The following is a 15,740-nucleotide window of genomic DNA, read 5'->3' as shown; positions in this document are numbered from 1 at the left end:
AATAGGTGGTCTGATAGCGAGAGAGAGCTCAACAATTGACAATGTGTCTCAGAGGTGATGCTCAAAGGTTACTCAGTAGCTTAACTATGGGTCAGCTCAATAGTTATTCTGCCGTTAAGAGCGTTCTGACAGAAAGGTTTAATCCTAGAGAACGGTGTTTAGCTTACAGGAGTGAGTTTAGAAATGCGTAAACAAGGCAGGGATGAATCGGTCACTGATTATGGGTGTCAGCTAAGGAGGTTAGCACATCTGGCATATCCAGATATTCCATACGTGTCCATGGAGGTTCATTTGATCGACCAATTTTTGACTGGGTTGACAAACTTTAACATGAAGAAACATATTGCTTTCTCTCACCCTAGGACTCTAGACCAAGCTGTAGCATATGGTATTGAGTTTGAGACAGTGGATGGTAGTCGGGGTCGGAAGCCAGATCATGTTGAAAGAATAGCTGTTGTCAATTCTACTTTAGAGTTGGGTAGGGAAGAACCGTCTCAGAGTGAAGGTACCCTTACTTTGGCAGCTGTAACTCAGCTCATAGATGACAGATTGAATAGACTTAGACCAGTGAAGAGGACTAGACGTAGCTACATATGTCAGGAGAAACCAATGTCCTTTGTTAAGAAAGTTAGATCTAGGACCATCGACAGTTCCCAAGGGACTAGGTCAGGGAAACTAGTTAAGGCTGAAACTGAAGCCGAAGTTTCAGTCACAAATTCTGTGGTTTCTAGGCCATCAATTGTAGGTGAACAGATAGAGACAAGTTTGCCAGTTGTGGATTTACATTCACGTTCAGTGTCTCAACCCTCCTCTGTAGATAATGACAGGTTTAGGGAAAAGGTCTTTATTCACACAGTACCCAATGGGAAATGTCTCTACCTTGATGTATGTGTAGGAAGAGGCACTGTACGTATGCTGGTTGATACTGGTTCACCTGTATCCATCATTGCTCACACTGATGCTTCCAGGGTTGGGTTGATAGATAGGCCCTTGCAGGAGGTCAGTAAGGAGTTCTTTACCGCTAACAACGTACCCATAGAAGTGCATGGATGCTTCCCTTTCGAAATGAGAATTGAACACTCCATGTTTGAGCATGTATTAGTGGTTGCTGAATTGAATTCTCTGTGTAGTATACTTGGCATGGACTTCCTGGAAAGGTATTATGATGTAGTGGATGTAATGGGAAAGACCCTTACGACTTCTGAAGGGAAATTTCCTTTGTACAAGCTTAAAACATCTAACTGTGCTAGGATTAGAGTGACTGACAAAGTTGTTATTCCTGAGAATTCTGAGAAGCTGATTAAGTGTAAACTGGATAATCTTCTCCATTCTAGTTCAGGCTTGGTTGAACCCAACACTTACTGGCGGAAAAATGGTCTTTTTGTTGCAAGGAGTTTGGTTCAGGCTACCTCTGACGAGATAGTGGTGTCAGTAGTGAACATGAGCGGTAAAGGGGTTACATTACAAGATTCCTCAATAGTAGGCACTCTTAGCTCACCAGATCAGATCATTGAACTTGAGCAGGATAAGGCAAATGGTACTAATTCTCGGGAGTTGCCTTCACACCTTAGAGCTATGGTTGACGGGTGCTCTGATGAGTTGTCTTTGGAACAGAAACAGATTGTAGAGGAACTGGTTACAGAGTTTCAAGATGTTTTTGTGGGAAAAGATGGGCTCTTAGGGCAAACAGATGTAACAACTCACAAGATAGACACGGATGGGGCTAAACCTATCAAGTTGCAAGCTCGTAGGGTTCCTTTGGCTAGGAAAAGGATAGTCGAGCAGGAGGTAGAAAAGATGTTAACTCAGGGTATTATTGAACCAAGTGATAGTCCCTGGTCTGCTCCTATATGTCTAGTCACCAAGAAAGACGGGTCGTGTAGATTTTGTATAGATTTCTGCAAGTTGAATTCGGTTAGTGTTCGGGATGCATACCCTCTACCCAGGATAGATTAGACACTTGAGACTCTAAGTGGAGCACGGTGGTTTTTGTACTCTGCATTTAGCTAGCGGATATTGGCAGGTTAAGATGGACCCTAGAGATAAACACAAAACAGCTTTTTCCACTCATTTAGGCCTGCATCACTTTAACGTTATGCCTTTTGGTCTCACCAACGCCCCCGCTACGTTTGAGAGATTGATGGATCAAGTGTTAGGGAAACTGAAATGGAAAAAATGTCTCTGTTATCTAGATGACGTCATCGTCTTTGGTCCTAGTTTTGAGTCCGCCCTGGATAATCTCCGTCTGGTATTGTTACAATTCCGAGTGGCTAATTTGAAGTTAAAACCTTCAAAATGTTCGCTTTTTCAGACAAGGGTCACATTTCTAGGTCATATAGTTTCCTCAGCTGGTATTCAGTGTAATCCAGAAAAAGTTGAATCAGTACAAACATGGCCAAGACCAGTAAACCGGACTGAAGTGCGTAGCTTCTTGGGCTTAGTGGGTTACTATCGGCATTTTGTGCCCATTTTCTCTGAGATAGCTGCTCCACTAGTCAGGCTGACAAGGAAGAAAGTAGAATTTGTGTGGTCAGATGCTTGTGAAAGCGCATTTCAAGAGCTGAAGCAGTGTTTACTTGATGCTCCTATTTTGGCTTTTCCTAAGGATGATGGACGGTTTAATCTGGATACGGATGCTAGTGCTTTTGGTGTAGGAGCAGTCTTGTCACAATTACAGAATGGACAGGAAAAGGTCATTTCATATGCAAGTAAAACTTTAGATCCTGCTCAGAGGAATTATTGTACTACAAAACGCGAATTACTAGCTGTAGTCATTTTTCTTCGGAAGTTTTGTCATTTCTTGTTTGGCAGGAAGTTCTTGCTCAGTACTGATCATGCCCCCTTGATCTGGCTAAAGAATTTCAAGGATCCTGAGGGTATGCTAGCTAGGTGGCTAAGTGTGATAGAAACTTACTCCTTGGGGATCGAGTATCGTCCAGGTCCGAAGCATCAAAATGCGGATGCGGCTGAAGAACATGCCCGTATGCACCAGCCAGCAGGTACAATCGCCACCGTTTCCAGGCCGAACAGGAGGTACATCTGTCCAGGAGACACTGTTCTGCCACGTCGTTCAGCTCCGGAGACATCCCGCACCCTTTCCGAAGACCGTGTCGCTGCCAGGGAAGAGGCCCTCCGACGTCGAAGAGCCATGCCCCGATGTCCAAGTCGTGAGGAGGAGGACCAGGAGACCCTCAGATATCTGCCTCCTGGATATTGGGACTTGCTATATCCTGGGATGTAACTTCCCAGACCGCAGGGGCTTCATAACAGGATATTCAAACTATACGTACCACATGTAGAATAACTGTCTACCAGATAGTCTTGTAGCACATTGTTTCACTTGCTCTACTACGAGACAACTTCTTGACCGGGGTTACCGTTCATCGTAGCGCTAGATTCATTGGGTAGGCCACGTGGTTGGTGCTAAATATGTTGGGTAGGCTCTGATTGGCGGAGACGTCCATCATCAGTAGGTGAACTTTGACCCATGTCAGAGGTCGTTCTAGAGCACTATATAAGTGACCTGGCTCTCTGGATTCAGTGTCTAGCTTTCGGTCATCCGAGCATCAGGTAATATCTCTGTCCCAAGGTCCTGTTTCAGGATCATTCCCTCCCCGTTTGCAGAGTGGAATGTTAGGTTTTATGTAGGGGGATGCTAAGTTCGTGTTAGGTCGGGTTGGGGGAAAAGTAGAAGTAGGAAACGGAATAGGTATTAAGCTTTAGACTTTGGGTAAAGTCCAGTTAGACGGGGTTGGTTTGGGGTGGCTTTTCAGAAGAAGTTTCTCTATGGATTGTTGAGATGGTGAAGTTAGGTTCTTGTTAAACTAGTGTTAGGTCGGGTTTGGGGAGAATTAGGAGTAGGAAACGGAATAGGAATTAGGTTATAGACTTTGGGTAATGTCCAGTTAGACGGGGTTGGTTTCGGGAGGTTCTATTTTGAAGAGGTTATTGAGGTTTGGGGTTTTTTTCTCACAAAGCTGTTTTTTTAATTATGTGAGAGATAAGTGTAGTTTACAGACTGTTAAGTTTTTGTTGTCTTTTGTAATAAATTATGATCAGTGTTATCTTGTGTCTGTTATTTCCCAGTAGGCTTTATGCCCAATTTACGAACTGGTCACTGAGTTTTGAGTAGAGAACAGATTAACCTGAATGCACCCCTATAAAAATAAAAGTACACAACGCAAAGTTCAAACAAGGTTGATTAAACATCATATTCCTACACACTATGTAACTTAACTCAGCTGTCACTGGTCGTGATTGTCTATTGAGAACCACGCCTATTACACTATGATTAAAAGTTCGGTAGAGCAAAATTGACGTTGAAAGTTTTGGGACTTACGTACCCTCTCAGGAGGACAGTGATTTTACTGTTCTTTAACCCCCTTTGAGGATACGGCCACTAACAATCTAAGTTGATAATATAACCTACCAATTATAAAAGCTTATTTATTTACAAGACATATCAAAATTCATTTAACAAATCTATCTCTTTTAAAAAATCAAGGATTAAATGATAATTCACATTGTTAAAAAGGTCCTTTACTGTTTTGATATTGAAATATTCATCACCTATGATGGAGAGGTTTTAAAATGACTCAGACGGTCCTAACATACAGACAAATGTGTCTGTAGGGGTGCATATATCTGTAAAAGCGCAAATGTCAAACAACCACATGGATGATTCAGACATGCTTGACCAACCGAAACCATCTGGGTCAAGCAACAAACATAAGTCTAAGACTAAAATCATACTTAACACCACAAACATGCACTTGTGGCCTCTGTTTCTGAATTTGTGTTTTCCACATCCAATGACGATTCCATGACACATTCTAATGACGAAGGATCTTATGTAAAGCCCTCCCAAAATAGGCCAGAATGGGTTAGTGCTTATAAGTTTGCCAGTGATGATTAAATGGAAGATGATTGTGTCCCCTTTTCACGGATCATACTTCCAGCTCATCTATTCAAGGAGGTACACAGGAATTTCACTGTTTTCTGCTCTGATTCTAAACAAAAGGAGAATATTCCGGATGATCTATGTCCCGGTAGAAGAGTATCACTTGATACCTTCTCTTGACCCCTATATGTAAAGGACCTTACTGAGGCAAAAGGAAAATCTTTTGAGAAGAAATATGTTTACTCCCTTATTTCATTCAGAAGTGGATTGTCAGTTCCATGGGAACCCTGTGTCACTTGTGGCATCAAAATCCGGAGGTGAGGTGCACCAGCCAATTTGAACATTTTTTAACTGCAAGAGTTAGTAGAGAAAACTTGTGAACTCGGTCATGCCAATGTCTCCATGAATTGCAACAGGAAGTTAAACATTCTGGCTAAGCTTTCTAAAGATTGTTTTAAGCTTTCTAAAGATGTCAAGACTCATCTCATTCTGAAGCACGACATGGCTATGTAGGAGACTAAGGACAAGCCCTTTGCGGGGCTTGGGGGGGATGATTTTAACTCATTTTAACACTACTCAACACCTGGAAGCCCTCGCAGATTGCCCACTCTCTGTGCCGAGACTAATTAGTGCTAGTCGCACCTGATTTCCCTGGCAGGTTTCAGGGATCACAGGAAACTGTCTAGTCGTACAAACAAGTCCAGATTGTTTAATTGTGTTGTAAAGATATATGTTCAAAGAAATCAGGTGTGAATACATGTCGTGTATTGCAAGCTTTATGTAATTTTATTGCAAGTTTCTCTTGTAGACCTTTTGTCGGCTTGTACATTTATATTTTATCACAATATGCATACACATGTATTTTTTGTATGTAACAAATTCTCTCTCTTATATCATTGCGTGAGGTTTAAATTTACAAAACATCTATGACAATGACATACTGTAAAGAAGAATTTACTTTCATACTTTATAATCTTCGACGAAAATAGCGGTTTTGCCGATACATTTCTAGTGTTTACGAATTATTTTAATGAAAGTACTATAACGCTAGTCTGTGACTAGCACAAAGCACATTCATAGCATTGCACTTTATTTCATACAGATTTAATGCAGAAAACATACGTGACCATACAAACATACATATACAAAATGTATACTACATATTCCTTGCATAGACATAAAACAAAGAGTCACGTGATAGGGCGTCATCAAATTTCCCGAATAGAACGTTCGGTATCTCAACTGTTCAGTGTAGTGGCTGGTCATATGTTATCTGTGACCAATCGTATCATGAGATACCTGTCACAGAGGAAAGGACAGGTGACGGGGTGTGGGCGAAATTTCTGAAGAGCACGTTTGGTCACTCAGCAGCTTGGATAGAGATTGGTAATTGGCTATATCCTTGACCAGTCGATATGCTGGGTTTCGGCTTTATCAACTCAAGCTATCATGTAACAGTTTGTGTATTGTAAACATACACTCCGGTAACGATGTATGAACTATACACATAAGACAAACAGGAGTAGATAGTCACTTAGGCGAGTTTATTTGTCCTCATTTTAGTGTAAAACAAAGCGATTGAAATCCAACCACTGAGTAGAGGTAGTATTTATTTTCATATACATTTTATGCACACAACTAGTACATAAAACAATGGTTTGCTGTACATGTAAATATAATCTTCACCTTGATATGAATGACTATCCAAAATAGAGTACACGCATTACAGAATTCACAAGGTGACACTATACTGAATTATTATAGTGTATAAACTTGCAGTTGACACCCCCACCCCCAATATTTATGAAGGTGGGTGTGCCTACATCTTTACTGAATGCAAACGAGGTTCATAAGATTACAGATGTGCATGCATGTATAAACATCACAGAGAGGGGCGTGACTCCATAAAGCAAGATGTCAAATGATATAACACCGCATCTGTTTATTTTACACTTGTCACGGGACAAACCTTTCAACAAGGACGTAACTACATATGCATTCTACCGGAGGCTGTTATTTCAAGGTCGAAAGAGGCGTTCAATTATCGCATTACTGTAATCTGCTTGAATGATTATACGCATGTGTATCGATACTGTAACTGATATACTATCCAGCTTTTATTAACGATGGATCAATAGAGTCTGAGTTGATTGATACACGTGATAATTGCACCGGATTTGATAATTACACAAATCAAATGTTTTACAGAATGCTCATGTAAATTGCATAGAAAACTGACAATTCAAATCAACATGAAACTTTCAACAGCTTGAACAAAAAATGCTTGAAATACCTTTGTATGGCTTATATGTAATAACTTATGATATTACTTCTGTCCATGTGTGACAATGTTTTTGAATTACCAACTTACTGTCTTTTGTAACAAACATAGTAAAACATTTCATTGTTGTAATAACACTGACATGTATATATGTATTCGATGCAAATGCGCGACTTATCACTTTATATTTGCTTAGGTAACATTACGAACTTTAGATTATGGAAAACAACTGATTACATAAAAATGAAAATATAAAAGAAAAAGGCACGGGCATGTTATGACATGTCACAAATGGAAAAAAAATCGCTACAGTTTTTGCTTCTTTCGTGGTTTATCTGGACATTATAAATGTAAGCTTGCATTTTCATTAAAAAATATATTTATTTAAGTTGTAGTTGTACTATTTCAATTTTATTATAAAAATAAACTTCATATTTATCAACATGATATAGGTAATGTCTGTGAATGTTTACATCTCTACAATCCAAGATGGCGGTCAAATGTGAATAACGAACAAAGGATATAGCGAACTAAATTTCTTGGTCCCTTGGAGTTCGTTATATCCGTGTTCTACTGTAGTTACAATTCAGTAAACTTCAAATTAGTAAGTTCAATTATGTTTAATCTATTCGAGCTTGGATGTATAATTACTTGTGTTTATACATTATGTTTCAGTATATGAAACATGACAACGTAATGATGCCTAAAAAGTAAATTCAAACTATTCTATTGTTTTTTTAATTCTTTGTATGTCCTTGAAATTTCATATATTGTTTCCTATTTATTAGGTAGATGAAGGAAATATAATTTTTAGTAACCTCTAAACCATTACATCTAATTCAATCAAGGTGCATACGAAGTATTTTAGTATCCATTCCCAAGGAAGAGTACCAGGCACTTACCTCTGTAAAAACATCATAATCCCCTTTCTCGATGACATGTGTTCATTTGCTAAATACTGTACAAGCCTATGATAATGATTAGCAATTGTTATCAAAACACTTTAAATACTTCTTCTGATTGATACTAAAGGTGGGATCTCTCGTAAGAAAAGCTAACATTTGCTAAGTACTGCTAAATTGTTTGAAATAATAGGTACAGTGCGATTTTTAAAAGTACAACACACATGTGCGTCTCTCGCTGAATAAGAGGTGCTTTCTGTTGACGACTGTATGTGGCTCTCGCTGTGAGAAACTGCTAATTACCTGCCCCATAAACATGTCACTCGCTGTGAGGAGCTGATTAATTTGCCCCATATATGCGTCTCTCGGCCTTAATGAGTTAATGACATAATGCTTAAAGAGGTTAAATACATAAAACCAAAGCAAAATTGATTTTTGATGCTGAGAAATGTTCAGCTTCGAAACACCAAGAGTCCAGTCACTCTCATGTACAGCTCTTTCAGAGAATGTAATCTTCTGAGAGCACATTAAGTATCACATCCTTCTTCAACAGAGGCTCTGGAGGTTTCTGAGGTAATTCGTCCAGAAATCAGCCTGGCTGATCCAGACGGTAAGACTGATTGCAGAGGCCCATCATAAATGTTCACATTCACATTCAAACTTTTAAAGTTGGAAGGACTACACTTTCTAAGGGACTTGATCCACAAACCTATGCAAACTGGAAGTGAAAGGATGCTTAGTTCAGCATCCCAATGCAACCCACATGAAAAAGAAACTCTTATTCTCTATATCAGCTCCAAAGCATGGCATTTGAACTAGTCCAGGCTAGAAGTGCATTTACTGAACTTCTTCATTCTGTGGTAAGTTTGACTCTTTGATCAGGTATCAGTGTTGTTGTATACCTGGATATTATCTTGTGTTGTGATTTAACACATCACTTTCTTTTCCCCAATCTCTGGGCTTTGTAAGAACTGGAATAAATCCATTACCTTCCTTGGGTTCAGATAAACACAATTAATCTTACTTTGATCCTATGAGAGAAGAAGGTGGAGAACATTGTGATAAGTTGTCACATGAGAGAGAAATATGTAAGGATTCAACGACTCGCAAATCTGATAGGGGAAATTGTCAGCTTCAATGAGGGCAATCATACTAGCTTAACTGCAGTGTTGTTACCTGCAGGTGTTTTCGAGCAGAGAGCTCTTGTGAGTTATGAGTCAATGATAATATTGTCTTTAGATTGCCTGGAAGAACTGACAGTGGGGGTGACTAATTTCAACAGGAAATCTATCATAGTGTCTCATGGGGATATAGGGTTTCTGCCTCCAAAACCTTCTGATTTTACCAGCGGTCCATATGCCCAGAAAAGATAACATCTATGCAGACATGGAGTTTGCCATTTCAACTACTTTAGCGATTGGATGCTCAATCCAATCATCTTTGCACGGGGCAACCTGATACTGAGCCCATCACTTTCACTTTCAGGCATCAAAACCAGAAAAAAATCAGAGGAGAATGCACAGTTGATATCCTGGCACATGAGGCGCTTACATTTTTCCTGGAATAGGTGGGCTAGCTGGCACAATCAACAGGGTCTTGATCCCTTTTCAGCAACCTTAGAAAATTATAGGTGTCAGCTCCTTTATTATGAGGAACACAAAATTTGGCTGTATATATTTACTCCTTCATCAGGTGAATGAAAAACTAGAAAGCAGATATCTTTATCAGTAAAGACAACAACATTGATGACATAAAAATGGTGGGCACTTAACAAGGGAAGCCTGTAGTAGTTAACTGGTGCTGTTTGGAAATGGCTATGAACAAACAGAAGAGAGTGAGTGAGATATATAGTGAGAGAGTTGTTGTTTATTTTAGCCTCATCTTGTACATACAAATAATGTATACATAAATTTATAGAGCTGTCCATGCACAAGCCGCCACAAGGCTATAAAAGACTTAAAGAGCATTAAAATATGTGAGATGGATAAATGATTAAAATATATTACATGAAATTATACAGTTGAAATATAAAAAGACATACATGCACACACTGGAATTAATCCAGGTGTAAATAGTCTTGTTAGGTGATTAACCACTGATAGGTCATGGACAAAGGCATTGGAGGTGGGTGGGTAGTAGCACTGATTGTTATTGTGAAGACATGGAAGCCAGGACAGATAATTATATTAATAAGACCGAAGTACTAGGCATGTTCCCTTGTCACGGTTGATTGCTGGTTGGGATCTCCTGATATCTATGGCCTCTTTTAGCTTCCTTTGGCACTAGTTGGTGGTGGTGGCTTCCCACATGGTGCCGATGTATTCAGAAATGTATTCCAGTTTTTTGACAGATGTCTGGTGTTCTATGAGTCTGGTGTTGAAGGGTCTGAGGGTTTTGTCAAAGAATGGGTCACCATATTTGCAGAGGATCTGGTATACACATCCTTTGGTGTTGGGACTTGAGCTGCTGGTGCCATTGGTGTGTCTTCATAGTCTTGCCGCTGGAGACCTGATATCTAAGTTATCATTTGCTTTCAAAAGGCGGTAAACCTGATGGCTGACAACCACAGACACAAATGGATCTGCCTTGCGTACTTTTAACCCTGCCATTGAGGGTTATAATGTGGGTGAGTACCCACTTGTTGGGAACTTCATATTCTAGGATGTGGATCTGGTGATGCCACATTTAATTTTTTTAAAGATATACTCATTTATTTGACAAAAACTTGTCTGAGAAGTTGCGAATGCTTCTGATGTTAATCTCCACTAATAGATCTTCGGAGCTGTTCTCTCTGGGTACCAGACACATGGAAAACAGTGGCACTGAAGTGGAATTTACAGTGACTAAACCCACTAAGCTGACAAAGACAATCAGTGCCTAAGGGGGTCAGCTGATCCAGTCCAGGGGAAAATTGTTGATGCAGCATCTATTTCCTCGAGGTGTCTATCCTAGAAAAACATTAGTAGATTATTACTACCTGAACTATCATATATTAATCTTGACTTTTGACACTTACAGTAACTTTGTGGAGAAAGAACAACTTTCTATGGGCAGTCTATGTTGTGTCACATCATGAACATTATCTATAAATCACTGGGATCCTTGACAAAAGTCAAAGAGGTGGAAAAAATTATGCTTAATAAAATGTTTAAATTATCGAGAAGTATAATTGATATATGCTGGTGTTTTATAAAAGCTCAATATCACTCAGAGATAGTGTCGCTTAAAATTCTGTACATAATTCCAGTGAGCATGCATGTTAATTAAATCTGAATTGAATCTGACAATGGAAGGAAAAAATAACAAACACTTTCTTCAAACTGGACTAGTTACAAAATATTTGACACTTACCATAATTAGTTTAAGCAATGAAATTACATGGACTGGCACACAACACTGTAAGCTGACAGCTTCAACTTCTTGCTTTGGTTTCATTGGTCGCTACTTTAAATAGCATTTGACCATCGTTTCAGCAACATTGGATCGGTAGGAACTGTCTAACAACCTTGACTGCAGCATCCCAGGGCATAATCACTGCATTCTTGTGGTTGTTGACCTTGCAAAAAGACTTGGTAAAGCTTAAATATACCTGAAGACCACTAGAAATATGGTAAACAGGGGTAACTGAGAAATGTTGGTCATTATGTTACAAGGTCTGTGATTATCGCATATTTCTATTTCTAATATCAAAATCTATCAGGGAATTGTTGTTAGTTGTGAGTGTGTTAAAATTTGGTTTAATACCCCATTTCTGACATCCCCAGAATTGATAACACTGAAAACTGTGTAAATGTCTGTGTGCTTTTTGTGTAATTCTAATACTAGTAGTATGTAGCATTTGCATGTAAGTTTGAATGTTTGCATGTATGTGAGTGTTTGGATATATAATGTATATGTAAGCGCGCATAGGTATGTTATTGTGTTTGTAGGTATATATATTTGTGTGAGGACGTCATAGAGTGATAGCGTAAGAACATAAGCCTGTGATTGTGTATGTGAGTGTGTGATTACCCGATTGCTAATGTGTGTGAATGCTTGATTGCTTGTATGCGCGAGTGTATGATTGCATATGCGTGTGCATGCATGCGTCAATGTGGTTGTAATTTTTGTGTGATTGTATTCTCTTATTTTATTGTATTGCTGAGATTTTTTGTGATTTTAGTGTCTCATAGGCCATATGGCTGGGGGATTTTTATATTCAATGTATGTAGTTATTGTATTGTATCCCATTGTAAAAGCATGTGACACTTTAATAAGATTCTTTCTCTCTCCAGACTTTTATAAGTAATATTTTTTCATTTGTTAAGACAAATTGAAGTTGAAAAACTGAAAGCTGTACCTTCTCTTAAATGTTAAAAGCACGACGCAGAGACTGTATCCATGTTGGAATTCCATTTGTCTTAGACTTGCAGACTAAGGCCAGGAGTGATGGACAAAGTCTATACAATGTTCTAACTGGCCAGAGCAGAACATGAGCCCAGCCATGGGAGATGCAGTTCACATAGCAGGAAGCCAGCACCCCATTGACAACAATGGTTCCAGTCATTGTGAATGGTGCATAAAGACCTTCTTCAAAGGATTTACTTATTCTGGTCACCATTTCTTCCTCTTCATGTTCTGTCAGGAGTATGTCTCCAGTTGCAACGTCTTCTGCCGCAGTTTCTACCCAATGCTGGTTCTTCTTTGTGTATAAGTAGTGACCAGGTGAAAGTGTTATTGTGTGATTCTCAGTATTTATGTTGATGAAATTGGCAACTGAGGCCTCCTGCAAGTGTCCAAACATATAAACTGTACTGAAATCATGTCCATTTTTGCCCAATGACACAAGGACTTTTTTGTCCAATCTGAAGATTTGAAAGAGGGATTGTCTCACCAGTGTCAGTTATGACTGTTGCATCTGCAGGAAAACACCCAGCACCATCTTCTTCTGCAGAGGATGCAATCTGTAGACCAACCGTTTCAACAATGACCTCTTCCTTCTCTTCTTCCTTCTCTTCTTCCTTCTCTTCTCTCTTTTCTTTTTCCTCCTCCTTAAGTTTCTTTGCTTCTTCAAAGTATTTATTACTATATTTGACTCTGTTTTTCATTTCATCAATGATTTGGACAAGTTTGATAAATTGTTCCCTAAACTTTCCGAGATCACTTTCCAAGTTGTCTATCAACACATACCGCTGTTGGCATTTATGTAGCAATTCGTCAACAAATCCAGTTTGTGACTGTATGTAGTCTTCAAACGTCTCATTTCGGTAACGATTCTGCACTTTGACAAAGGTATCACCATGGGTAAAAACAATTACACCATAGTCCATTAGGGCTTTCTGTCCAAACATCTTTTCCATCAGTTTAATTGCCATTCTTTCCTCTGGAGTCATTTTTGTGTCCCAACTCAGTGTAATCAAAAATGCATCATATCCACTTGGGTTGGAGGCTATTGCTTTACTTATTTCTTTTAACGCTTTTCTTGGATGTCTTGTGTCCATAGTCCCTGGTGTGTCAACCACACAGATTGTTCTTCCTCCAACTTGACTCACTTTCTTCAGACATTTATCGGTACCTGAGGACATTGATACTGAGACTTGATACCAGTTCTTATCAAAAACAGCATTTGCGAAAGAACTTTTCCCATGTCCAGTTTTTCCTAGGAGGCATAGAGCAAGATCACATCCCTGTGGCAAGTCCTTCAGTGGAGTATTCTGCTTGGAGAGAAATACCAGCTGAAAAAAATACCATTGTTCTGAAGCTCATTGTTTCTGTCTGTCCTAAAAATTGGAATATACAGCACAGTCTGTTGCTGATGACTGATCAAGGTCATTGTGGAAGAGAATGTATGCGCCCTGTGTGGAACTGGGAACATATATCTGTGTAAATAGGTCAATCAGCTATTTTACTAATTGTAATAATTAATTGTTAGAAACCTGTTTAGACCAATTTGATCAATATTACTTTTTCATTAAAGGTCACATGCAACATAAAACACAACTTTGCACATTCTGATACCTTTCGGTATGGACTCACAGAAACAAATCATCAAAAATGCAAATTCAACTTATAAAGTTGAAAAATAACGCGATGAAAAAACCCGCGAAATCGTAGTTCAAACGATTCACTAACTTTCCCCAAGCGCTTGGGGGAATTGAAGTGGTTTCAACAGCTGGGCTCATAGCACATGCGCAGTGAAATAGGTTCGCGGAGCTTGGAAGCGGGTTGTCCGGTGAATATTCGGCGAAGGCTTTGGTGTGAGCTATTTTTCTAATGTTTTGTTGATATTTCACAGGCGCGAGCTTTTTATATGTTATTACACTAGATTACCGATTTAACTGTTTATATAATTTCATTTGTCTATTTCACCACACGTTCTTCTTACCGAGTCACTTTCTCAGTTCGATACTTAAAAGCAATGTCATTAATTAGCGTCGACAGAATTTCTAACTGTGATATAGATATGTCGTTGTGGCCCCTATGTGTCTGCCTGCCCGTCTGATAATGACAATATTCAGTACACAATTTCAATCACTGACCACATGCAATTTGAACTTAACACCTATCAGGCTATACACCATAAACAAAACGCATTGATTTATGGCCCGAGTTCGGTCTCTGTCACATTATGTAATTACACAGACAGGCAGGTGTGATACTTGTACACATGACATGTTATGATGTCTGTTGATTTCAAAATGTTTATAACAAAAAATGAGCATGTATTTACAAAACCCAACATCTCTATATATATACACACAATGAGCCATGAGGACATCTGCAAATGAACCAGCTGTTACACTTGAGTGCACACCCACCCGCTCTGACTGGGTTCGGTATCCCGGCTGCTTCGTTTCTTGGGAAGTAAGCCCAAGTACAAAATATTGCACTTTTGATTTGCGATTGTACGCTTATTATTTTGTTTTTATGTTTTTTCATAACCAGCAATGTATATTATATGTCATGAATAGTGATAATTGTGTTTTAATTATGTTTGATTTTTTGGTTGCATGTGACCTTTAAGAAACATCTAAGAATAATTAACATTGGAAATGTCTCAAAAGAATACTGCCCTTACATCAGCTCCATAAAGCATGCATTTGAACTATGAAGCAAGGATGTTTGTTAAGTCCTGTTCTTATTTCCTTCTTTAGTGAATTAGAAAATGAAATAATTCACAAAGGCAAACATGGTGTACAACTATATCCTGATATTTGTGAGATTTTAATGTTACTGTTTGTTGACGACATGATCTTAATTTTGGACTCAGTGGTAGGTTTACAGAAACAATTGGACATTTTGGAGACCTACTCAAAAGAATGGAAATTAGATTCTAACCTTGATAAGTCAAATATTGTTGCATTAAGAAGGGGAGGACAACTCACTAATGGTGAAAAATGATCTATCATGGCATTTCAATGCAAATAGTTTCTGAATACAAATATCTTGGAGTACTTTTTAATTATACATTGAATATGGGTAAAACTGATGTTGCCCTATCAGCAAAAGCAAAAATATTTCTTGAGTATTATTTACTTTCATCGCTATCTATTGGCACCAATATCACCAATGATGTTTTTTATACTTTTTGATGCACAGATTCAACCAATGCTTTTGTATGGGGCAGAAATATGGGGGTTTCAGAATTTTGAACCAACTGAAAAAATACATGTATTGG

The 15,740-nt window shown here is 38.8% G+C and overlaps 1 protein-coding gene across 1 annotated transcript in view; it reads right to left on the bottom strand.

The window, feature by feature from the left end:
- LOC124270756 overlaps window positions 1-14,013 on the bottom strand; it is a 43,591-nt gene extending 29,578 nt beyond the window's left edge. Inside the window, 2 exon segments of the mRNA XM_046705794.1 lie at window positions 12,423-12,917; window positions 12,919-14,013. Of these exon segments, the coding sequence (XP_046561750.1) occupies window positions 12,429-12,917; window positions 12,919-13,647 (1,218 nt within the window). The 5' untranslated portion in view covers window positions 13,648-14,013 and the 3' untranslated portion in view covers window positions 12,423-12,428.
- Between the last annotated feature and the right edge of the window lie 1,727 nt (window positions 14,014-15,740).

This window comes from Haliotis rubra, unplaced genomic scaffold (genome assembly GCF_003918875.1).
Source record: "Haliotis rubra isolate DU_JTF1 unplaced genomic scaffold, ASM391887v1 Scf1543, whole genome shotgun sequence".
In the NCBI taxonomy this organism is placed as follows: Eukaryota; Metazoa; Mollusca; class Gastropoda; order Lepetellida; family Haliotidae; genus Haliotis; species Haliotis rubra.
This window is presented reverse-complemented; position numbering and strand designations above follow the sequence as displayed.